The sequence below is a fragment of the Mirounga leonina genome, unplaced genomic scaffold (genome assembly GCF_011800145.1).
Source record: "Mirounga leonina isolate KUSES-001 unplaced genomic scaffold, KU_Mleo_1.0 Mir_174, whole genome shotgun sequence".
NCBI lineage: Eukaryota > Metazoa > Chordata > Mammalia > Carnivora > Phocidae > Mirounga > Mirounga leonina.
The window spans coordinates 5,748,497-5,775,663 of NW_023270451.1; the positions used below are offsets into that span (position 1 = coordinate 5,748,497).

General features: G+C 40.0%; 1 protein-coding gene across 1 annotated transcript in view; it reads left to right on the forward strand.

Moving 5' to 3' along the window:
- FBXL13 (F-box and leucine rich repeat protein 13) overlaps positions 1–27,167 on the forward strand; it is a 337,895-nt gene that overhangs the window by 4,455 nt on the left and 306,273 nt on the right. Inside the window, exon 4 of the mRNA XM_035021381.1 lies at positions 1,475–1,642. Coding sequence (XP_034877272.1) covers positions 1,475–1,642 — 168 coding nt within the window. The remainder of the gene's footprint in view (positions 1–1,474; positions 1,643–27,167) is intronic.

The following is a 27,167-nucleotide window of genomic DNA, read 5'->3' on the forward strand; positions in this document are numbered from 1 at the left end:
TTTCTTTCTTTCTTTCTTTCTTTCTTTCTTTCTTTCTTTCTTTCTTTCTTTTCTTTCTTTCTTTCTTTTCTTTTAAGATTTATTTATTTATTTGAGAGAGAGAGAGAGAGAGAATGAGAACATTGCGGGGGGGCAGGATGGACAGAGGGAGAGGGAGAGAAAGAATCTCAGGCAGACTCCGCACTGAGCAGGGAGCCTGATGCGAGGCTTGATCTCAAGACCCTGAAATCATGGGGCGCCTGGGTGGCTCAGTTGGTTGAGTGACTGCCTTCGGCTCAGGTCATGATCCTGGAGTCCTGGGATCGAGTCCCACATCGGGCTCCCTGCTGGGCGAGGAGCCTGCTTCTCCCTCTAACCCTCCCCCCTCTCATGTACTCTATCTCTCTCATTCTCGCTCTCTCAAATAAATAAATAAATCTTTAAAAAAAAAAAAAAAAGACCCTGAAATCATGACCTGAGCCAAAATCAAGAGTCAGCTGCTTCGCCGACTGAGCCACCCAGGCGCCCCTGTTCGGTGTTTTCGAACACTGTGCACTAAGCTAGCATTTTGACCCTGGCTCCCCCGGCGTCTGATCAGTGATTGTCTAATGGCAAAATAAGTAACCGTACATGACTAGTCTGCCCCTTTCACACCCCTCTTGAACTGAACATCCCTGAGGCAGTATTGTTCTCTTAATCATCCCCATACACTGGGCATGATGTTTTGCATGCAGTAGTTGATAGATATTAAAATATATAACAATGTATATTATACATAATATAGTATTATCCTTAATATAGATGTATATTCCGTAGTTAATTGGGTGTTTAGAGAAAACATTTTCTTCTAGCTATGTGATTTCTTGGCCTAACCATCACTCACTTAAGTGGGTGAAGTGAGCAAGGCAGCTGTGTGCTGGGCGGAGAAAGCAGGGAACACTTCTGGGTGCTACTTCCCCAATGTGTACCCTTTCTTAGGCTCGTGTGTGTGTGTGTGTGTGTGTGTGTAACACTTATTTACCCTTATGGCTTTTTCTCGATTATGCAGTTTTAAAAAGAATGTATTCAAAGTTAAAATGGGGACATTTTATAACAATAAATCAGGCAAGACCCCAAATGCTTTCCTCTAACTCTCCTTTTTTATCTCTGTGCTAACCACCTCCTTTCCATGGCCCAAATATCAGTTCACTCATTACCAGAGCCTTGACTCTGTGGGTTTCAGCTTCCTCATCGAAAGGAGGAGGTTGGACCACACCTTCGAGGTTGCTGCCTAAGCCGTTGATGTCTGACAACAGACGGAAATGATCTCTAATGCTCTGGTGGTCTAGAGAGTATTAACCATGCTATGGACAAAGATTGTTTATGTAGCAGGGATAACAATAATGAAGAATGTTTATTTGGTGCTATTATGGTGTCGAGCACTGAGCTATATACATATTATCTCATTGAACCTTTACGACAATGACATGGAATTTGTCAATTATTTTCATGGCAGATGTTAAAACATGAACTTCAGTTACTGAAATGGAGAAGCAAGTTAAAACTCAAAGTAGTTGCTAAAGAAGAATCCATTTTTCCTGAACAAAGTGCGTCTGAAACCTCTCTTGCAGGCAAGATTCCTGAATGTGACATTTCACTGTTACCCGAAAGGGTGATCTCACGGGTTCGTATGAATTCATGTATCGTAACTAGTCATTTTCACAGTGTTTATTTAAAGAGTGGTTTTATAAACCTTAGGTGAATGATGGAAATCCTATTTCAAAGAAACATGTTTTTTTACAACTAGCTTTGGGTTCAACTCATGTTTTTAGAGGTCAGTCTTTTGGATGGCTAGAAGATGAATCTAGCAATCAAAAGTGGAGAAAGTAAAGCTGTAGGAAATAAGAAGGGAAGGAAAACATTCCTCCTTAAAGCATACGTTGTCATTTAAGGTGGAACGGGTTTCAGATGCTGAAGCACTTACTTTTTCATCTTTAATCCCTAATCTTTTAAGCTTCACATAATGCCTCCACTCTGGGATTTAAATGGGCTTGTGTTATTGAAACTTTCAGTTAGATAAAATATTTATACTATCTGTTTTCCTTAGATCGTGAATTCATAAAAAGAATCATGTAGTTACAGCTTACAATTCATTGAATTGATCTCTGAAAGATAAACCATAATTCCAACTACTGGTTATATTCTCTTTTGATGGATAAGTAACTTCTTTGTGAGACTGCCTGATAAATGGTAGAAGCGCTGTAAAATATCACCTTATTCTGATTGATGGCGGCTTCCCGTTATAAAATCCCATGTATTAAATACACGCCACTAAATGTACAGAATTAAGCTTAAGTTATATTTGGGAACAAGGTATCTATGTGTCTATATCTAATCCTGCACTCCATGTATAGCATGGAGTTAGGATAAGGATATTTTCACCCATAATTTCCTCTTTATAAACTATCATATTTTGTTCATTTTTAAATTGGAATTCCTATAATTTGCTTACTGGTTTGTAATAACTCTTTGTATATTGGTAATATCAACTCTTTGCCTGGAATATATCAGAGATTTCCCTTCTACACTTGATGTTTGCTTTCAGTTTTGTCTGTACAGTCTTTCAATGAGAGAAATTTTAGAGCTCTATGTAACAAAGTCTAGCACTCTTGCCCTAATTATTTCTTTTTGTGTCATATTAATATGTTATTCTTAGTTGTTTTTCTTTTTTTTTTTAATAAGGATTTTTATTTATTTGACAGAGAGAGAAAGAAAAAGAGAGAGCACAAGCAGGGTGAGCAGGAGAGGGAGAAGCAGGCTTCCTGCTGAGCAGGGAGCCCGAGGTAGGACTGGATTCCAGGACCCTGGGATCATGACCTGAGCTGAAGGCAGACGCTTAACCCACTGAGCCACGCAGGCGCCCCACTTAGTTGTTTTTCTAAGCCATATCACACTCTTTCTTACACCGATACAGCTGTTTTTTGTCTTTGAATTCCTATACTGTTCACTGCTAATGTTTGTTTACTTTATCAGTGGCTGCTCTAGGGTTTATAATAATGCTTTTACAATTTATCACAGATTACACCTTCACATAATTTTCTACCACTTTACATATAAGGTAAAAACCTAGTAAGAGTACGCTTTCATTTTCTTTCTCCTGTGCCTCATGCTATTGTTGCCATGCATTATATTCCTAGGTGTTTATAAACCCTGCAATGTAATTTATTATTTTTGCTTTAAATGATCCGTTATATCTTATTCAGCATATACTTTTTTTGTTACTTATTTTTTTACTGAAATGTAATTAACATACAGTGTTATATTAGTTTCAGGTGTACAATATAATGATTCAACGGTCATTACTTAGTACTTGTCACAATAAGTGTGCTTTTCATCAGCTTTATCTATTTCACCCATCCCTCCACCCACCTCTCCTCTGGCAACCACCAGTTTGTTTTCTGTATTTAAAAGTCTGTTTTTTTGTTTGCCTTTTTTTTCTTTGCTTGTTCATTTGCTTTGTTTCTTACATTCCACATATGAGTAAAATCACAGTGGTATTTGTATTTCCCTAACTTACTTTACTTAGCATCATACTTCCTAAGTCTATCCATGTTGTCAAGATCTCGTTCTTTTTTAATGGCTGAGTAATATTCCATTGTATATATACTACTTCTTTTTTTTTTTTTTTTTTAAGATTTTATTTATTTATTTGAGAGAGAGAGCACATGAGAGGGAGGAGGGTCAGAGGGAGAAGCAGACTCCCCGCCGAGCAGGGAGCCCGATGCGGGGCTCGATCCCGGGACTCCAGGATCATGACCTGAGCTGAAGGCAGTCGCTTAACCAACTGAGCCACCCAGGCGCCCCTATATACTACTTCTTTATCCATTCATCTAATGATGGACACTTGGGTTGTTTCCACATTTCGGTTATTGTAAATAATGCAATAAACATAGGGATGCATATATCTTTTTATTTTTTTTATTTTTTAAAAGATTTTATTTATTTATTTGAGAGAGAGAATGAGATAGAGACAAATAGCATGAGAGAGGGGAGGGTCAAAGGGAGAAGCAGACTCCCCGCTGAGCGGGGAGCCCGATGCGGGACTCGATCCCGGGACTCCAGGATCATGACCTGAGCCGAAGGCAGTCGCCTAACCAACTGAGCCACCCAGGCGCCCTGCATATATCTTTTTAAATTAGTGTTTTCATTTTCTTTGGGTAAATACCCAGTAGTGGTATTACCGTATCATATGGTAATTCTATTTTTAATTTTTTAAGGAAATCCATACTGTTTTCCACTGTGGCTATACCAATTTGCATTCCTACCATTAGGGCGCGAGGGTTCCAAAACTTGTTGTTTCTTGTGTATTTGATTTTAGCCATTCTGACAGGTGTGAGGTGATATCTCTTTGTGTTTTGATTTGCATTTCCCTGATGATCAGTGATGTTGAGCATTTTTTCATGTGTTTGTTGGCCATCTGTATGTCTTCTTTGGTGAAATGTCTGTTCAAGTCTTCTGCCCATTTTTAAATCAGATTATTTGGTTTTTTTGATGTTGAGTTGTGTAAGTTCTTTGTATACTTTGGATATTAATCCCTTATCAGATATATCATTTGCAAATATCTTCTCCCATTCAGTAGGTTGCCTTGTCATTTTATTGATGGTTTCCTACACTGTGCAAAAGCTTTTTATTTTAGCATAGTCCCAATAGTTTAACTTTGTTTTGTTTCCTCTGTCTGAGGAGACATATCTAGAAAAATGCTTCTATGGCTGATGTCAAAGAAACTACTGCCTATGTTTTCTTCTAGGAGTTTTATAGTTTCAGGTATCACATTTAGGTCTTTAATCCATTTTGTGTTTATTTTTGTGTGCAGTGTAAGAAAGTGGTCCAGGTTCATTCTTTTGCATGTTGCTGTCCAGTTTTCCCAACACCATTTGTTGAAGAGTCTGTCTTTTCCCTATTGTATAGTCTTCTCTCCTTTGTCATAGATTAATTGACCATATAAGCATGGGTTTATTTCTGGACTCTATTCTGTTCCCTTGATCTATGTGTCTATTTTTGTGCCAGTATCATACTGTTTGCATGCTATAGCTATATAATATATCTTGAAATCTAGTATTGTGATACCTCTAGTTTTGTTTTGGCTGTTTGGTGTCTTTTGTGGTTCTATACAAATTTTAGGATTATTTGTTCCAGTTCTGTGAAAAATGTTGTTGGTATTCTGATAGTGATTGCATTAAATCTGTAGATTGCTTTAGGTAGTATGGACATTTTAACAATATTGGTTCTTCCAATCCATGAGCATGGAATATCTTTCTATTTGTTTGTGTCATCGTCAATTTCTTTGGTCTTTCACCTCCTTGGTTTATTCCTAGGAATTTTATTCTTTTTTATGCAACTGTAAATGGGATTGTTTTTAATTTTTTTTCTGCTATTTCATTAGTGTATAGAAATGCAACAGATTTCTGTATTAATTTTGTATCCTGTGACTTTACTGAATTCATTTACTTGTTCCAGTAGTTTGAAGTCTTTTGGTTTTTCTATATATAGTATCATGTCATGTAGAAGGAAGGAAATAATAAAGATTACAGCAGAAATAAATGAAATTGAGACCAAAAAAAGCCACCAGCAATAGAAAAGATCCATGAAACCAGGAGCTGATTCTTTTTTTTATTATTTAAATTCAATTAATTAATAAGAGCTGGTTCTTTGCAAGGATAAACAAAATTGATAAACCTTTCACCAGACTGCTCAAGAAAAAAAAGAGAGGGGCACCTGGGTGGCTCAGTCGTTAAGCGTCTGCCTTCGGCTCAGGTCATGGTCCCAAGGTCCTGGGGTCGAGCCCTGCATCGGGCTCCCTGCTCAGCGGGAAGCCTGCTTCTCCCTCTCCCACTCCCCCTGCTTGTGTTCCTGCTCTCACTATCTCTCTCTGTCAAATAAATAAAATCTTAAAAAAAAAAAAAAAGAGAGAGGACTCAGATAAACAAAATCAGAAATGAAGGAAGAGATGTAATGACCAGCACCACAGAAGTACAAAGGATTATAAGAGAATATTGTGAAAAATTTTATGTCAACAAATTGGACAACCTAGAAGAAGTGGATAAATTCCTAGACACGTATAACCTTTCAAAACTGAGTCAGGAAAAGAAATAGAAAATCTGAATAGACTGATTATGAGTAATGAAATGGACTCAGTAATTAAAAACTCCCAATAAACAAAGCCCAGGACCAGATGGTTTCAGAGATGAATTCTACCTAACATTTTAAAAAGTGTTCATGTCTGTTCTTCTCAAAGTATTCCAGAAAATAGAAGGGGAAGGAAAGCTTCCAAATTCATCCTATGAGGCCAGCATTACCCTGATACCAAAACCAGATAAAGACACTACAAAAGAAGAAAACTATAGGCCAGTATCTCTGATGAACATAGATGCAAAAGTCCCCAACAAAATATTAGCAAACGGAACCCAACAATACATTAAAAAACATTCTCCATGATCTGTGGAATTTATTGCAGGGATGCATAGGTAGTTTAATATTTGCAAATCAGTCAACATGATACATCACATCAACAAAAGAAAGGATAAAAACCTCATGATCATTCCAATAGATGTAGAAAAAGCACTGGGAAAAGTACAACATCCATTCATGATAAAAACCCCCAACAAAGTGGATTTAAAGGGAATATACATCAACATAATAAAGGCCATATATGCAAAACCCACAACTAACATCATACTCAATGATGAAAAACTGAGAGCTTCTCCTCTAAGATCAAGAACAAGACAAGGATGTCCATTCTTACCATCTTCATTCAACATAGTGCTGGAAGTCCTAGGTGTAGCAATCAGACAAAAGAAATAAAAGGCATCCAAATTGGTAAGAAAGAAGTAAAACTTCCGATACATTTTACTTTTAACAATTTGAAGCTTATAGACAAGTTGCCAGTACCATCCAAAGAACTTTTCCTAAACAGTTTGAAAGTAAGTTGCCGATATAACACCTCATCACCCCTGACTACTGTTGGTTTAGTTCCTGTAAACAAGAGCATTCACTTAGTCAACCATCAAAATCCTCAAACCCAGTTCAGGTTTCCCCAGTTGTTACAATAACGTCCCAATAATACTGATGGATCCAGTTTAGAATCACACACAGCAATTGGTTGCTATGTCTCCTTATTCTTCAGTTTGCAACTGTCCCTTAGTCTTTAATTTTCATGACCTTCACATGAAGATTAGGTCCATTTTATTGTGGAATATCTCTTAATTTGAGCTTGTTTGATGTTTCTTCAAGAATATACTCAGGTTATACATTTTCATTAGAAGTACCACGGACTGGGCGCCTGGGTGGCTCAGCTGGTTAAGCGACTGCCTTCAGCTCCGGTTATGATCCTGGAGTCCCGGGATCGAGTCCCATATCGGGCTCCCTGCTCAGCAGGGGGTCTGCTTCTCCCTCTGACTCTCTTCCCTCCCGTGCTCTCTGTCTGTCATTCTCTCTCTCAAATAAATAAGTAAAATCCTTAAAAAAAAAGAAAAAGAAAAAGAAAAAGATTCTCTCTCTAAAAAAAAAAAAAGATCTATTTCCTTTAAAAAAAAAAGAAAAAGAAAAAAGAAATACCACGGACATCATGCTGTGCTCTTCCCATTATATCAAACAGTGAGGAGATTCAGATTTGCCTATGACTGGGGACGTTCACTTTGATCACTTGATTAAAGTGATGTCTGTCAGGCTTCTCCACTTCAATTCAGTCACCCCCTTTGTAATTGATATGCATGTTATGGCTACTTTAAAATTATATAAGTATTCCTATTCATTTAAGTTTGTTTGTTTATTTGTGTCAGTATGGACTCCTGGTTTTCCATTTTATTTGTGGGTTATAATCCATTACTCTCACGATTTATTTTGGTGCCCAAACTGTCCTAGATTTGGACCGAGTCAAGTTGCCTTCTGTGTCCTTTTGACACGTAACCATCATTTCTTCAGTACTTCCTTACTTTAGAGCACAGCATGCTGTCCTAGGCTCATCTCGTGCTTTACCTGCCCCACCATGGAGAAGTCATTTCTCCAAAAGTCCCTAAATCCTTCTTAGTGGAAACTGTACATAGAAACCGAGATTTGAGCACTAGCTGTGTTCATTGCCATTGCAGAGGCACTTCTCCTTATGCCTTCTCGGTAGAAAGTACGAGAGACTGTAGGTAGCTACATGCATATGCACATTTACTTCCATGTCACCGTACTTCGGTATACCCACACCTAAATTGCACACAGATACTTCCAGTTTTTTTTATACATTTTTTTTAAAGATTTTATTTATTTATTTGACAGAGAAAGACACAGCGAGAGAGGGAACACAAAGGGGGAGTGGGAGAGGGAGAAGCAGACTCCCTGCCGAGCAGGGAGCCTGATGCGGGGCTCGATCCCGGGAATCGAGGATCATGACCTAAGCCGAAGGCAGTCGCTTAACCAACTGAGCCACCCAGGCGCCCCCAGATACTTCCAGTTTTAATTTTGCACCACAGGGCTCATTCTAGTTCCCTCTCTTCCCATATTTGCAATGTCCTTCTCCAACAGTGAGATCCTAGCCTTCGTTATTCTGAGTATCTTTACTTATTTGGCCACTCCCCCTGTGTGTCACCAGTCATACAGGTTGCTGCCACTATCCCCTCCCTTCTTCATCCTGCTCAGGCTTTGACATCCCTTGCCAGGCCACCCTCTTATGAAGAGGCCCTCCTCACACGGCTTGGGCTCTGACACCATGTGACAGTTGCCTCCCCCCCTGTATAGTTTCCTTATTAACTTTGGGCTAAGACACACTATACTGAGTGCTTCCTAGGCAAATGCCTTCCTTGTCCTACACAGGCTCTGAAAATGCATGCATAGGCTGTCCCTCCTTGGGGATGCCCTTCTTACATGCATAGGCTCTATCACTCCATGCCGTCTGCCCACACGGAGGCATGCTCCACAGCCCACTTGGCCCCTGGTATCTTACACGGAATTTTCTTTCCCTGGTTCACCTTCTTTGTCCTACTCAGGCTTTGACATCCCACTCTGGCTTCCTCTCATTAGGAACACCTCCTCATCCCTCTTAGGTTCCAACATTCTATGCTGAGATAGCCTTCCACATGGATGGATGCCCTTCTCACCTTGCCTATTCTCTGTCTGCACTGGGCAGATGTCCTCTTCTTGGGCCTCATTTCCTTTGGGCTTCAATAGCTCAGAGTGAGCCATGCTTCCTCATTTGCCTTCCTTTTTCCACTTGGGCTTTGAGATTCCATTCTGAGCCATACTTTCTTAGGAACAACCCTCCTCACACATCTTGGGCTCCAAAACCCTGGGCAAGGTGGTCCACTGAGTGGATAGTCCTTTATAGACCCTAGTTCTGATATCCTGCTCTGGGCCAATAGAGCTCTTCTGCACCTTCACCCTGGCATAGATGTCTACTTTGCTTAGACAACTTAGTATCTTTCCACAGGTCATTTAATTTCTATTAATTTTTAGTTAGCTTCTTTTTTTCTTTCTGTGCTTCATTTTATTTATTTATTTTAAAGATTTTATTTATTTATTTGAGAGAGAGAGAGCACAAGCAGGGGGAGGAGCAGAGAGAAGAAGACAAGCAAATGCCCTGCCAAGCCCAATGTGATGAGGTGCTCGATCCCAGGACCCTGAGATCATCACCCAAGCCAAAGGCAGACGTTTAACGGACTGAGCCACCCAGGTGCCCCTGTGCTTCATTTTAAATAGTGTTTATTGCTCTGTCTGCAAGTTCAGCACAGTGTATACGAAACTGTCTTTAAAAGCCATTAACTTCTGTCTAAATCACCTGTAAAGAGAGCATTACTCACCAAAATTGGAAAAAAAGAAAAAAAAGGCACCAACAATTTGTGGAATAGATAACCAGCAACACATTGCTCAATTTTGAAGATGAACTTAGCATGTTTTCTAATTCTTACTGGCTTTCATTAATCTCCTTATTCTTCAACTACTTTAAAAGGAAAAAAAAAATGCATGTAGTCAATCTTGACTTTAGAAACATCTCAGAAAGAGATGGAGGGAGAGAGGGGAAAGGCACAAGAAGCAATAATTTGCTCATATTGTATAGCAAGAAAATCATTGGTCATTAGTAGCATCTGGTTAGTTTTATTGTAGGGCTTTTTGTTGTTATTGTTGACTGCCTCTCCCCAAAAGAATAGTGTTTGCTTAGTTTAAAAAATGCAGTGTCTAATTTGCTATCAAGCCCTTCCAGTGAACTTTTTCACTATGGATATTGTATTCATCTCCAGAAGTTTTATTTGGTTTATTTTTCAAATTTCCACCTCTCTCCTTCATTTTTCTTTGAAATCCTTAAACATTTTTTATAATAGCTTCTTTAAAGAACTTTTCTACTAGTTCTGTTATCCCTGTAATTTCTCTGTGTGCTTGCATCTCTTATTTATCTCTTGGTTATGTGTCAGATTTTCTTGCTTTTTACAGATACAACAATTTTTTATTACATGCTGGATATTGTTGTCTTTCTTTAAGGAATGTTGAATTTTGTTTTGATAGTCAGCTAATTTACTCAAATATGAATTTTCCCAGCTTATATTTAAGGTTTGTTAAAGAAAATCTAGAGTAACTGTCACTTGAAGACTAGTTTATCCTTACTCCTACTATGTGATCTTTCTGGGTCTTTTTTGAATGCCCCAAGAGCTCAATGACATGTCTCCCCTCTGATTTGTTTCAACTTGTAAATCTCCCAATCCTGTATGAACTCTAATAGCTGCTCTGCTTACAGATCCCTGGTAGATGTTTTGTCCCTGGTAGCCATTTTTTGTCCAGTCTCATGGAGTATCATCTTGCACATACACACAGCTTAGAATGCAGTCAAAGGTGCAAGGGTCCCTATGCATACTTCTCAAGCTCCTTTTCTGCGGGACTCCCACTTTTCCAGTACTCTGCCTATAAACTCCAGCAGCCTCAATATCCTTGAACCCCATTAACTATTTCCTTGGCTTAGGGACACCACCTTGTTCTCACCAGCAGCTAATAAATGCCTCTAGGAAGAAAACTTGTGCTATCATATGGTCACTCCATTGATTTCCCTTCTTCCAGAGATCACAATATTGTGATACTTGTTGTCCAAAATTTAAAAGCAGTTGTTTCATATATGTTGTCCATTTCTCTAGCTCTTTATGGTAGGAGGCATAGTCTGGTACAAGTCACCTCATCATGGCTGGAAGTAGAAAACTGTTGATGGTTTTCTGAATCTACATGGTATTTAGCCTTAATGGCCCCAAACTGTGCCTGTCAATCCTTTTATGGGTCTCCTTCTTTCATTTCTTACAGAGACTATTTAAGCTTTTGTTATGGACTGAATGTTTGTGTTCCCCCCAGATTCCTATGTTGAAGCCCTAATTACCAATGACTGAATTTGGAGATAGGGCTGTGAAGGTGAGATAGGTTAAATGAGGTCATAAGGGTGGGGTCTCATGCAAGAGGGGGGTTGCCCATATAAGAAGAGTCAGAGACACCAATGCTCTGTCTCTGCCCTGTGAGCACACCTCAAGAAGGCAGTCATCTGAAAGCCAGGAACAGAGCTGGCTTTCCAGCTAGCCAGGAACCAAATTAACCAGAACCTTGATCTTGGACTTTCCAGCCTCTAGAACGGTGAAAAATAAATTTCCATTGTTTAAGCCACCCAGTGAATCATATTTTGTTTTGGTAGTCTGAGCAAACTAATACAGTTCTTCTTCATTTTTCTTATGACAAATCCCGCACTTCATTGCCCCTCACCTTCACTTTCTGTCCTTCTTCACTGAGACAATATATGCCATCAGGTAGGAACCCCTTCAACTTAATTCCTGACCCCCTTCCTCAGTCCTGTTTTCCTGATCTCTTTGCCCTTTTTTTCAAGTGTACCATCCATAACCACCTTTGTTTCCTTTTCTGTTCTCAGGGGTTTTGCCTATATAAGGTACAGTATTTATAGCAGATGCTTTTCTTTAATTTCTGCCACAGGTAATGATGCAATCTTATTTTCAGATCATTATCAATATCAGTTTTGAGTCAATGAGGAGTAGTTGACAGAGAGCATAGTTAACTTCAAATACAAGATGGTTTTCCAACACAATTTCTATTGCTTCTTAACCAAGACACTCAATGGTCTACGCATACTGAATCATTTTTGGATGTCTAGGACTATGTCTTGTTCATGTTCCCTGATTTATAAGCATACAAAAAATTTATCAAGTGAATGAATTTAACATTTAATAAATTATTGTATGCTGCCCCAATTCAAGTTTAAGAAAAGGTACAGATCTGTAATAAAAATATCAATATTTTCCCCAGGCCATTTCTTTTGTTTGTGAAAGTCAATTCTCTAAACAAGTATTGACAAGTAGGCATAAAAGGTAAGCTTTCAATAGCTATAAAAATATCCATGCCGGTTGAAACAGAAGAGAAAAGGGATCAAGTTTTGAGAGATCTTTAGGCTTCACATTTTTTCAAGAACACACCATCTTTTCTTATGGGCCTCCATATGGATGATTTAAGGAAAGCTTAAAAAAATTTGATGTCTGTAGTTTTGGGAGGTTATTGACTGCAAACTCTTCAGTATGTTCCAAAGTAGCTATTTTATTTTATTTATTATTTTTTAAAAAGATTTTATTTATTTATTTGAGAGAGAGAATGAGAGAGAGAGCATGAGAGGGGGGAGGGTCAGAGGGAGAAGCAGACTCCCCGCTGAGCAGGGAGCCTGACGAGGGACTCGATCCTGGGACTCCAGGATCATGACCTGAGCCGAAGGCAGTCGCTTAACCAACTGAGCCACCCAGGCACCCCAAAGTAGCTATTTTAAACATAGCGTTCAGGTTTAGTAATTCTCTAAGGTATGAGCTAGTACTGCTTTCACCTACCAATATAAGAAAACATGACTGATGGTGGGGCTTAAAGAAATAAGGTCTTATTTGTTTCCTATCACACAAAGTCCAGAGGAAGGCAATCCAGGTCTGGTCCTCCCCAGTGCCATTAAAAATGGAATTTTTCTGTTGTTTCGCTCCACAATCCTTAGCACCTTCTTGCTTATTGTCTCATGGTTGCAAAATGGCTACTCTACCTCCAGCCATATCTTCACTCACCAGGCCTGAAGAAGGGGAAAAATCACAGTGGTAGGAGGCAAAAAGGTTGGCCTATTCCTGTTTTGTAGAAAAGCCAGTTTCCCCAAGACCCCACAGTCAAGACTTTCACTGACGTGTTTTAGGCTAGAACTTTGTCACTAGGCCATGTCTAACTGCAAGTTGCTAGGCAGGAGGGGACTTTGAGTGGGGACTGGGTGAGTTACAACAGATGAGGAGCAAACAAGTATTTAAGAAGTCAGTACATAATTGCCGCAAAGGAATTCTGGTTTAATGCTCTTCCCTCTCCCAATTCAGAGAAGCCAAAAATGCCAATTAATGAAGAACCACAGCATCCAAAGTCAGCAAACCATCTCATAAAGTGATCCAGGGCCTAACAGAGAATTGTATATGGAAATTTCAACACTTATGATGAGCTATGAACTGGCCTGTTTTCTCATAAGAAGTGTTTTGGTTTGATAATACAGAAGAAGTGGGTTCATGTCCTTTCTCATCAATTACTAGCAATATTATGTGAGGCAATTTCTGCCCTTTTGGCATTCGATCTTTTTTTTTTTTAAGATTTTATTTATTTATTTGAGAGAGAGTGAGAGAGAGCACAAGCCGGGGGAGGGGCAGAAGTAGAGGGAGAAGCAGACTCCCCACTGAGCAGGGAGCCTGATGCGGGGCTCAATCCCAGGACTCTGGGATCATGACCTGAGCCGAAGGCAGACGCTTAACAACTGAGCCACCCAGGCGCCCCTTGGCGCTTGATCTTTAAAACTTCCCTGCTCTCATGTCTCTGGCCAAACTCTAAATTTAAGGAAAAGAGTTTATGTTGGGTTACTTGAAGTTTTAGAACAATCAAAGTCATTGCCAGTTTTTGCATTTTACATATTACTTTCTGGTATCATGACATGAGGTTATGATCAGGCTTCCCATCCCTTCTTCTACCCTGATTCCCACCCACTTCCATGTGGAACGATATATAGAATTTTTGGGGATCAGATTTGTAGACTCTGCCACAGTGTTCAAACCATATCATGATCTAGAAAAGAACATAGAGATCTCTGTGTTGAGCTTTTACCTATTTCAGGAGCTGAGGATCTAAGAAATTAAATGACATCTCCAAAGTCAGACAACTACAAAACTGACCAGAACCTGATTTTGCTAATCTTGGCTAAAATTATATACTCTATACCATTCTGTTTATTCTTCCTGGAGAAGTCTAAAGAAATAGAATACGTACATGAATATTTTACTTCTGAGACAAAAAAGGAATGGAACCATTTATATCTGTTCAGTTGTATTACCCTTAAAAGTATATGAATAACATTTTTCTTTTCCAAATGACTAAATCTTGGTATGACACTGAAGTACAGCATGATTTTTGGATATTCTCAAATTTTTTCCCAATCAAATAAATTGTCAAGAATGTCCATTAAAAATGCAAAGGTAATAAAAGAGTGAATTTATATAATAGTGAAAAACTGGAAATTAATGAGTCTAAGACTCATGTCTTGAACAGTTGGGTTTGCTAAGCTTATTAATGCTATAGATTTGCAAAGTTGATTTTTTAAATCATAGTTTAAAATGGCATCTAATTTGGTGACTTCTCTGGTCAACTTATTCTCACTGACTTGAGGAACAAAGATGTTAAAAGCATGAAAATGTAATGTGAGTTGGATCTAACTTTATTTAAAGTTTTTGAAGGTGTTGGCTTTTAAAAGAAGTTGAAATTTGTACAATTTAGGTTGCCTAATGTTTTGAAGGAATAATTGAAAACAGCCACCTGGAATGAGATACAATTTGAACTTACTTGGAAAACACACTTACACTACAGGCTTGCTTTTTAGGTTCAGTTACATCAACCCATGAAAACAGGTCAGGTTCTGTTTTACATTTTCCCCAGTATCATTTACCCATTGGGAAAGGCTGCTTAGTTAGCAGATGGTAGGGCTAATACACTATCTCTCAAATTCAGAGCTAGCAGGAGGGTGGGCTAAGATCGTTTTCCATGAAAATGCAAGATTGGTTTTTTGTTTTGTTTTGGGATGTGTGTAGTTTGGCAAGCAATACAGAGAAAAGCCTTATGTTGATGAATTTGGAAAGTCTAAATAACATAGTTAGGCAATGAATGCAGTTGTCTTAAAATACACAATTTCTTGATTAGCTTAAGAATATAAGTAGTGTCTTAGGGCTACCTTTCATTTTAAATAACTATCATATTTTGTTTGTTTGTAAAAGATAATAGAACGTGCACTAGCAAGGAGTTCTAAAATCACCTTCAGTGTTGATGACTCATCTTCTCACTTAGAAAACAAAACAAAACACCCAAAACCCTGGATAGCTATTAAAACTTGTACCATGTTACAGGAGAAGAATCAGATGGTTCAGGCCTGTTGGATTAAATTACTTAGAATTGTAAAACAAAAGATAATTCTCAATGACTTTTTGAATCCATGTTTTGATAACCTCGGGGGTCAGTATGACCTCAATTCACTGAAGCAAAGAGTGGTTCCAGGTTTCATAGGCATGTACTATGGAAACTTCAGATGATGGAAGGTTCTAAAGCCTTGCTCTATCAAGGAACTGTGTGTGTGTTGGCTCCATCTGGGGTGTGGGCGAAAAAGCAGATGGAGCAAAACATCTAAAAATTGTTTTAGGATCAGCTTATTTTTGGTGGAAGACTGCTCTGGTCCATGGGCCTTGATTTTGTCATGTCTGTTCTAATCAGTAATACTAAGTTAAATAGTTTACAAATGATTTTCCTATAAAGTTTTAATGACAAGTTGTAGAAGATGCTACATTAATTTTAGCAGGAACCACCTTTGTAAAATGATACATCATTCCTAAGATGAAGAACTACTCCACAGAAAGAGGCAGCTACTTGGAAATGGAGAGTGTGTGCTCTGGAGTGGGGGTGGCCCGTCCTGTCACTAGCTGTGTGACCTTGGCCATGTTGCTTAATCTTTTGGTTTTTAAGTTGTCGCCCTTGTAATGGGCAGATAATTAAAAAAAGTCTCTCCTGTATTTGCTATTATGAAGATTAAATGAGTTAATACATATGAAGCACTTAGAATGATGCCCAGCATATAATAATTTCTTAGTGGAAGTTACTATTATTGATATGTTGGAGTTAGATGTCTGAATGATGGAGAAACCATGCAATAGGAAGTCACGGAAGACCAGGTTCTAAGCTTAGGCCTGCTGGCTCTGTTAGCTTGCTGACCTCCCACAAGGCATCTAACTTCTCCCAGCCTCAGTTTAAAGACTTGGAAAATCTCTAGCAGAGTATGTACTTGTAGTTTCTTCTGTAAGATGAGAGGGTGGGTTAGATGGCCTCTCAGACCACTTCAAGCTTTAGACATCTATGGCTCTTGGATGGAAACAAGCAGAGGAGAATATCAGGGGTGAATGCACAAAATCCTAGAGAGTGTTTCACCCACGTTCATGCCCCTGTCCCGAATGCTTCTCCACCCCACTGTTAGCTCGATTCGAGCCTTCTCTTTCTTTACGTCTCAGCGTAAATGTCACCCATCAGAGACCTCTCCTGACGATCCAATCTAAAATCAGTCCCTGCTCTAAGGCCTTATTCTTTTCCTCCATAGCACTTGTCATTGTAAATAGCTATAATTTTCAATAACGTGCTTGTTTTTTATCTGTCTCTTCCACTAAAATATATGCTTTTTAGGTTCAGATATTATACCTGTTTTGATTACTTCTTTACCCTCAGCAACTAAGAGATTGGCACAAGCAGGCACTCAATCAAGATTTCATTTCATTTATTGAGCAACGATACCAGATTCCTACCAAGTATGAAGCTCTGTCTTAGGTATTGGGGAGATAGCAGTGTTCTCATGGAGCTTATAGTTTTGTGTGAAGAAACAGCAAACGAGTAAACAAATGCGCAAGAACATGTCATACAGAATTAAATGCTATGAAGAAAAGGAGTCAGGATAAGGGATGACTTTACTAAAAGGAACACCAAAAGCAGAAGTAGCAAAAGCTAAAATACACAAGGGAGACTCATCAAACTAAAAAGCTTCCGCACAGTAGAGGAAACCATCAGTAAATGAAAAGACAATGCACTGAATAGGAGAACATATTTGCAAATCCAAAATATAAAATATCCAAAGGCTAAGACCCTTGAACGATACAGGATTTAGGGGCTCCAACCCCCTTGTAGTCGAAAATTCATGTATAACTTTTGACTCCTCCAAAATTTACTAATAGCCTATTGTTGACCAAAAGCCTTACCAATAACAACACAGTTGACTGACACATATTTTGCATGTTATATATATTATGTGCTGTATTATTATAATAAAGCTAGAGAAAAGAAAATGTTATTAAGAAAATCATAAGGAAGAGAAAGCACTGTACTGTATTGAAAAAATTCCACATATAAGCAGGCCTGTACAGTTCAAACTCATGTTGTTGAAGGGTCAACTGTATGTAAAGAACCCATACAACTCAAGAGCAAAAATCAAACAATCTGATTAAAAAGTGGGCAGAGGATCTGAATAGACATTTTTCCAAAGAAGACATACAGATTGCCAACACACATGAAAAGATGCTCAATATCACTAATCACCAGGGAAATGCAAATCAAAATCACAATGAGATATCACCTCACACCTGTTAGAATGGCTGGTATCAAAGAGACAAGAAAAAATTAGTGTTGGAGAGGATGTGGAGAAAAGGGAACCCTCATGCACTGTTGGTAGGAAAGCAAATTGGTACAACCTCTATGGAAAACAGTATGGAGGTTTCTCAAAGCATTAAAAATAGAAATACCACCTGATCCAGCAATTTCACTTCTGGACATTTATCTAAAAGGAACGAAATCACTAACTTGAAAAGACATATGCACCTCCATGTTTATTGTAGCAATATTCGCAATAGCCAAGACATGAAAACAACCCAAATGTCTATCAACAGATGAATGGAAAAAGAAAATGGGGTAATATATATATTCAGCCATTTAAAAGAAGGAAATTGTGCCATTTGCAAAAACATGGATGGACCTTGAGGGCATTATGCTATGGGAAGTAAGTCAGAGGAAGACAGACAAATACTATATAATCTCACTTACATGTGGAATCTAAAACAAACAAATAAACAGAAACAAAATGAAAAAAACTGAACTCATAGATACAGAAGACAGATTGGTGGTTGCCAGTGGAATAGTGTGGGGGAGTGGGCAAAATGGGCAAAGGGGGTCAAAAGGGACAAACTTCCAGTTATAAAATAAATGTCATAGGAATATAATGTGCAGTATGGTGACTCTAGTTAATAATATTCTACATATTTGAAAGTTCCTAAGGGAGTAGATCTTAAAAGTTTTCATCACAAGAAAAAAATTTTAACTGTGTGGTGATGGATGTTAACTAGATTTATTGTGGTGATCACTTTGCAATATTTATAAAAATGCAATCACTGTGTTGTACACCTGAAACTAATATAAAGCTGTATGTCAATTAGATCTCACTTAAAAATAAGAACGACTAGAGTATGCTACTCTGTCAGGGGAGGCTTCTCTCTGTGGGATATTTGTTGAAAGAATTGAAAGAAAAATAAGGCCAAGAAAATGGGAGAAACGTTTCAGGGGTGGTTGAGTTGTGGATATGGGGTGAAGTCTGAAAACAGAAGGGGCTTTCTCTAAGAATGGGCACAAGGATAGCATCGATGGGAATGATGCGTGGATTATAAATGACAAAACAAATGAACAAACAAAACAAAACAGAAACAGACACATAGATACAGAGAACAATCTGGTGGTTGCTGGAGGGGAGAGAGGAGGGTGGAGGTATGGGTGAACCAGGGGAAGGGGATTAAAATTTCCCATTATCAAATAAATAGGACACAGGGATACAAGGTACAGCACAGGGAATAGAGTTAATAATATGTAACAACATTGTACGGTGATAGGCAGTAGCTAGATTTATTGTGGTGATCACTTTGTCATGTATATAAATGTTGAATCACTGTGCTCTACACCTGAAACTAATATAACATTGTATGTCAGCTGCATATCAATTAAAAAAGAAACTACTCATTGCCAATGCACGCGCGCACGCGCGCGCGCACACACACACACACACACACACAGAGGAAGGGAAAGGACCCAAGTGGGAAGCAAAGTGTTAACAGAATTCTGGGAGCAGCACTCTGTGGAGTGAAACGGTGAGTGAGGAGCCTGATACGGTATCTTTGAGCCTGAGTGACCAGAGAGGTGGGAAGCTCAGAAGTATTAAGTCCAGAGCAGAGCCAGGTTTTTACTGATCTTAAATGCGTGACTCATAGCCCTCAACACTTATTCCTGACTCATGCTTCTTGTCTTGCCAAGTGTTTTTCTTTCCATACCATACAATGTTCCATCGAAATGGTTGGTGGAGTCTAATTCATTTTAGCAGTTTGCCATCTGTTTTTGATGGCTTATGATCTGTGCTGAAGCAATTTACTAATTAACTCAAGAGTTTGTGTTTTATGTTCAGAAGACAACTCTCCTTTTATTGCACCACAAGGTAAGATTAAATAGGAGAGAGCTCTACCCTGCTCCTTCCCTGTGCCTTTCCTGGCCCCATCATCTTAAATTTCTTGGTCTTCATTGACTTGTTCCCTGATGTCTGTAAATGTATTCAACTCACTCCTTTAAAACATTTCTCAATCCTTCTCTTGAGTTAATATTCTATTTTTCTCCTTATATATGTTGTCAAACTTCTTGACATTACATCCCATCTGCCCATTGAGACACTCAGAAATTGCTTTTAAACAGTCTCGACCTGGGTGTTCCAAAGGTAGAAGCCAAATTCATCATCTCCAAAATAGAACTCATCATTTCCTTCCTCCAACCCTCTTCTGTTATCCTGTTTCTAAATGAATGGCATCTCACTGACTCAATTGACCTAGGTAGAATTTAGGAATTACCTTTGACTTCTTTCCTTTATCCCCCACTGCATATTCTTTCCTTTTTAAATCTGTAATCTCTCTTACTGTCTCCTCTCCATTCTCTTTGGCACTTAATACCTATCAGTGACATTATCAAAGCTACTTAAATGGGGCTTCCAGCACCTACTCTTGACCTTGACTTCCCAGCTCATTTTTCATTTGCCCCCCCAGAGCTGTCTTTTTAAAGTCGCATTTAAAAACCAGATTTTGTTATTTATTTATTTATTGAGTGGGGGGAGGGGCAGAGATCTAGAGGGAGAGAGAGAATCTCAAGCAGACTCCGTGCAGAGTGCCAAGCTGGACGTAGAACTCAATCTCATGACCCTGAGGTCATGACCTAAGCCGAAATCAAGAGTCAGATGTCCAACCGCTGGAGCCATTCAGGTGCCCTTCTAAAGTCATTTGTATTCACATTCCTTTCCTGCTTAAAATCGCTGACTCACCATTGGCTTTATCATGCCCCCCAGGGCCCTTCATGTTCTAGCCCTTCCCTGCCTCTCAGCTTCATTCTCCACCATTTCCTCACAGGAATCCTTGGCTCCAGTCCTGCTAAGTTACTCCCATTGCCCAAGTGCAAGGCACTCCCTCCCACCATTAAGCCCCTTCTGCTTAGAGCCCCTTCTCATCTTTGACTGGCTCACTTCTGCTTGGGCACAGCCAGGTGTCAAATTTGCTCTTCTGTCCTCTCCCTTAATCTCAGTTAACTACCTATCATATGTGTTCCTAGAGGTCCCGAGGCACTTCTTTACTGTCTGTTATAATTTCTTAGTTTCTGTTTTCCTCTTGGACTATAAGTGCCTTGAGGATAGGGACAGTGTCTTACATGCTTTGAATTCACAACCTCTAAATGCTCAGTAAATGTTGGTTGAATGAATGAATGAAGAACGATTTTTTTGCTCTTTCAGCCCCACCACTACAAACTTATTCTCATTCCAGGAATTTCTTAAAATCAAATCCAATAGCCCATGCTCACCTCACACTTTCCTTGCTCTTTCTGTAGCATTTGACTATATTTTTTTCTTGAAATACCTTTTTTTTTTTTTGGCTTCTAGGGCATGACACTTCCTAGTTACCTCCTCTGGGAATAATTTTTTTGCCCTCATGATAAGTTTCTCACTCTCCCCTCACCCCCCACCCCCAGCTCCCTGATGGCTCCTCTGGATGTTGACTTTCGCCCTCTCTTCTACACGCTTTCACTAAATTGTAGCAATCATAGTTGGGCTTTTGACCACCATTCACTGATGTTGGTACTGATTTGAAATTATGGTAGGAACATTTTCAACTTCCCTACCATTTGGGAAATTTAACTTTTTTTTTTTTTTAAGATTTTATTTATTTGATAGAGACACAGCGAGAGAGGGAACACAAGCAGGGGGGAGCGGGAGAGGGAGAAGCAGGCTCCCGCAGAGCAGGGAGCCCAATGCGGGGCTCCATCCCAGCTGCCTGGGCTGAAGGCAGACACTTAACAACTGAACCACCCAAGTGCCCCGAACTTTAACCTTTTTAATCTGAATGAATATGAGGCCTGTTGTACCTTGGATGTGCAGCAGTGTGGGGCAGTGTTGGGAGAGTGAGCTGGTTTGGGGGGAAGAGAAATTTAATTTTAGGTTCATTGAGCTTGAAATGTCAATGAGACATGAAGTTAGAAGGTCCTAGGAGTATCTGAAGAGTCATAAAGTCATAGAATCCTACACATAGAACAACTTTAGTTATGTGGTCCAAACTTTTTCCCAGGACAATATTCCTCACAGATACATGTGAGGTTTTAGGGGCAATATAATAACATCTCTTCCTTGTCTGAGTTTGCAACCAATTGAAAAGTTGACAGACGGGAGATCTCAATATTAATCTGATACAGCTGATAGGAAACTATGGATTAAGAGCATTGACCAAGGTGGCTGGCCTGAATCAGATAAACTTACCCTCAGTCACTGCATAGCTGGACAACCGCAGACCTTCCTCAGGCTACTGAGAGCGGCCAGGTGCAGGCATCTTGCATTCAGGTCAGGGGCAGAGCAGAGCTGGAGCTGACTTGTAGGCCTGGTTCTTTCTCCCAAACTCCTCAGTCAGTGTGTCCCTCCTCTTCCCCTGCGGAGGCATGAGGGTTGAGAGAGAGAGGCATATGGTGTTACCGAAATGCTTCCAGATGGAAATATGAGGAGGCCAAGAGAATGAAAAATCTCCATTAACAGTTATGTTTATCTTGCCTCGAGCTTAATGCTTTATGTCTTGGAGAGGCTGTTGACTTTGAGGTTATTATGTTCCATTTGGGGAAGGCTTGGATAAATAGGAAGTTGTTCCTCATATCAGAGAAAGCTGCTGCCCTCCTACCTTCCGTCCCTCATTCCTTTTCCTGCATCCACAAGGATTAAGACTACATTTGTCAATTATTTAAACACAGCTATAATTTTATTCGGTAGTCCTTTCATGGTCACAAATTCCCAGTTCAGTCAACTGTTTATTCTTTTATGACAGTTTCTAGTCTCACCCCTCCCCATCGCCACTTCTGAGACTTTCTTGGTTGCCATCTTCTGAGAATTCTCTATTTGCCGGTTCCTCATAGAGTGGACCACGTGTTATCCCCACTCTGAGTGGCCCAACCCTTTGAAGGGAAGGGGAGCTCCCCAGGTATATGTTGCCTGCATCATTTCCTACCCTTATGCTCAGCTCCCTCCTTATCCTGGTTCTGAGGTTTTCCTTCAAGTGGCAATGGAAGAGAAAACTCCACAAGACAATGAATATTCATGACTTATTACTTAACACCGAGTCGGGCAAGAATCAGTAGGAGAAGCAGCAGCCCAAAGTGTGACTTGGACACCCAGGTTCAAGTTCAAACTTTTGATCTGGGTATCTCTATCTAGGAGAGAGAGCTTTCCAGATCATTGCACCATTTATGGTTTCCTTCTTAGCTTGTGGATATCCTCAGAATGCTGTTTGCATCATGGAGTCCTTTGGCAAAGCAGTAGGGAATGGAGAATGCACTGTTCTCAGACCCTAAACCCCACGGAGTCTGATTCCCACTGTGTTCCTGGCTACCATCAGTCTTGTGGTTAAAAGAATGTAAGTCACCACATTTCTGCCTGTGCCTCTTTGTTTTGTCTTTCTCATTTCTCCACAGTATGACCTATCTGTTTGTTTCTCCCTGAATTTTATAATTTATCTTCTATTTCCACTACCTGGTCTTGATGCCTGTCTCCTTTTCCTGTGCAATGGCTTCCTCCTCCAATCAGTATACAACACTCAATAGTACCCAGAGTTGGAAAAAGTCTTCCAAGTGTGACCCAGTTAGTACAGCATCCAGTACAAGTATTACTTCCCTTAAAGTGGACATTCCTGTCGCCCGTCTTTGCTCCCACTTTTTCACTGAAGCTGTGCAGTTAGGCTTACCATCGACCTTCAACAGCTAACGAAAATTTTATGATTTTATTGACCTTTCTGTGATCTGATGTGGATGACAACGTCTTGAGCATTAAATGTATCTCTTACACTCAGCCTCAGTGACCACACTCCCTCTTGGCTTTCTGTCCATCTCTCTGATCATTCCTTCTAAGATTCCTTTAGGGTAATAGGCTCCCATTCACTTCTTATGTGACGGTGTTTGTATGGGCTACATCATTGCTTTTCTGTTTTTCTCACTCCATCCTCAATTTCTGGGTGATGTCAAAGACATGCTTTAGGTTATATGTTGTCTACTCATGACTCCCAAATCTGTACATCTCCAGCTAGATTTCTCCTCTGAGACCCAGGCCATTATCAGCAATGCCTGCTAAGTAACTCCACCTGAATGTTCATTCCACAGTGTCTACTACCTAGTATGTCCAACTTTAAGACCCCACCTTCCCGCTGCCTGTACAAGATTTCTCTTCACCCCTTCATATTCCTGGCCTTTCTTTTGGGAAATAGCACTGTCACTTGTTACCCAAATTAGAACTGGAGGGTCATCTTAGATTTCTTTTTTTTTTTAAAGATTTTATTTATTTATTTGAGAGAGTGAGCAAGAGAGAGAGAGAGAGAAAGAGAGCACACAAGCAAGAGCAGAGGGAGAGGGAGAAGCAGGCTCCCAAGGAGCGGGAAGCCCAATGTGGGACTCGATCCCAGGACTCTGGGATCATGACCTGAGCCAAAGGCAGACGCTTAACGACTGAGCCACCCACGTGCCCCAGACTTCTTTTATTTTTATTCTCCACATCCAATTAATGATTAGCAAATGAGACCAACTCAAGATGCATTTCCATGTGAAATAAATATAAAATGGAATTCACATTATTTCAAATTTTGCCATATAATGAGGCTTATATCTTAATTGTACTCTTTTAAATCTGCAGAATTCAAATTTGTGTAAAATGCAAGCACACTACACTGAGACTTGTGCTAGGATTTGTATTACAGGTTATCTCATGCAGTTCTCCCCAGAGCTTTGTGAAGTAGGTATTATTTTTCTTTTTTGCAAGTGAAAAAAATGATACGTGGAGAAGTGGGTTAAATCACAGTGGTGTGGTTGGGTTCGGCTTCAGTCGGTTTGACTGCACAAGCCTTTTCAAGTTTGTGGAGAGTGTGAATGATATCCCCTAATATTTGGATGAAAATAAACATCATATTTCTTTATTCTCCTACATCGGGTCAATTTGCTACTCACTTGGCAGCCAGTAAAATCAATGTCAATCGTGAAATTCAATCCTAATCACCACCCCCGACCACCACCCCCCGCCCCAGGCCCTGCTCCTTAGTTGTACAGGAATCTTAGAGGTCTCTCACAGCCCGTGCACCCAAGAAGAGCCCTGGCCTTGAGCCCACACTAGCCTCCACACTTGTGCTTCCTGCCAAGATGAACTCAGTTCCTTAAAGGCAGGAGGCTCCACGATTTCTGAGCCAAGGCTAGGCACAGGGATCTTTACTTTTGTGCTCAATGCAGGCTTCTTAGTGGTCAGTTGCCGTGGCCTTCCAGTGGCACCCACTGAGGGCCCCTCACCTCTTAAAAGGGTCTGCATGGGAATGCGGCACTGGTGTCTGCCATGAGCCCTAGTTCTTTCTCTAGTCTTAGGAACCCCTTCACTCACCGGCAGTGCTTTTCACTGATTAATCCGATTCCTCTCTTGGTGTTTTGTGGGGCTTATCTGGCTTCTGGTGGTTGGCAAGTTCTACTTTTGGCTCTCCCATGTCACTGCCATGAAAGGACTCAAATACTAGTGCACACATCTTGTCTTCCCATTTCTTCTGGACTCCTATAGTAGAGAGAACAAAACAAAAATGAATGTTTCAGTAGATTCTCCTCCAATGCTATGACATGCTTAATGTATGTTATCTTGTCAATCCTCGCAGTTTAGGGAGTTTGGTATTATACCCATTTTACAATAAGGAGACAGACACTTGGGCCCACAGGAATTCAGTAGTGAAATCAGAAATCGAGATAGGATTTGTTTGAATCTAAGGCTTATTTTTTTCCACTCCTACATAATGCCCATCCTTGAACTTGTGTTGAACCAAAATGCTGAGGTTTTCTTTATCTGAACTGCTGGCCACAGTTCTACCTTATGTCACTGCTATTCTCAAGCTGAACACAGCAGTTCCTGTTATTCCTGTTCAATTTCAACTTGTTGATTTTGGTTCTAATTCCAAAAGTCAGTGAGTTAGCTATGTCATCCAGCCTTGTGGAGTTCACTGATTTGATAAACATGATGCTTCCAGCTTTATCCATGTTGAAAAAATATTGAACACAAATCCCATCTACACCCCTTTCTGGGGCTCATTCTGCTGCCCTGAGCTGTGGCATGCCTCTCTGGGATGGCTTTTTATCAGTTATATATCCACATTTTCCCCCTTCCCACAAGACCTCATATTATACAGAAGGTGGGGGTGGTTTGTATGCAGGTGGAAAACTCAATCAGGAGCCAGGGTGGTGTAAGTTCTGGGTGGAGTGAGGGGCAAACTGTTCTGTAGCTGCTTATCGTAAGAAAGAGTCTTCAGAGGATTTGGCCAAATGGCCACAGTCAGGCCAGGTGGTGAGCATGGAAGGATTCCAACCTGGTGAGATATCTGTAGGTGGGTAGAGCACAGTGATGAGGGTACAGAAATTGTCAACATGTGGTGACATTGGTGACAGGCAGGTGATCAGGGACAAGGAGTCAGGCTGCACTGAGGGCTGTATGCATGGCTAAGGGAGAGTGGGGACCAGTGCAAGCAATGTAGAACCCCAGTTCAGGTGAGGGTTGTCAGAGTTAGCAAATAAAAATACGGGGTGCAGGGCGCCTGGGTGGCTCAGTAGATTAAGCACCCAATTCTTAATTTCAGCTTAGGTGGTGATCTCAGAGTCGTGAGTTTGAGTCCCACATTGGGCTCCATGCTGGGAGTGGAGCCTGCTTGGGATTCTCACTCTTCCTCTGCCCCTCTGCCCCCCCGCCACTGCTCATGCATGTACACACGTTTTCTCTCTCTCTCTCTCAAAAAAAAATACAAGATGCTTAGTTAAATTTGAATTTCAGATAAACTTTCCTTTTCTTTTCTTTTTTAAAGATGATTTATTTGAGAGAGAGAGAGAGCAGGAGCACACACACACACACACACACACACATATATATGCATAGATCTTCCTCAACTTATGATAGGGTTATGTCTCAATAAACCCATCGTAAGTTGAAAATATCATAAGTCAACAATGCATTTAATACACCTAACCTATAGAACACCACAGCTTAGCCTAGCCTACCTTTAACATGCTTGGAACACTTACATTAGCCTACAGTTGATCAAAATCATCAAAAACAAAGCCCGTTTTGTAATCAACTTTTAAGTATCTCATGCAATGTATTGAATACTGTACTGAAAGTGAAAAACAGAATGGCTGTATGGGTACAGAATGATTATAAGTGTATCGGTTGTTTAGCCCTGTGATCATGTGGCTGACTAGGAGCTGCGGCTTGCCGTCAGGATCCTATCACACAGCCTGGGGAAAAAATCCAAATTCAAAATTTGAAGCACGTTCCTACTGAATGCATATAGCTTTTGACCATTGTGAAGTTGAAAAATCTCAAATTGCACCATCATAAGAGGTTGGGGATCATCTATCAATCTATCTATCAATCTATCTATCTATCTATCATCTATCTATCAATCTATCTATCAATCAATCTATCTATCTATCTATCATCTATCTATCTATCTATCATCTATCTA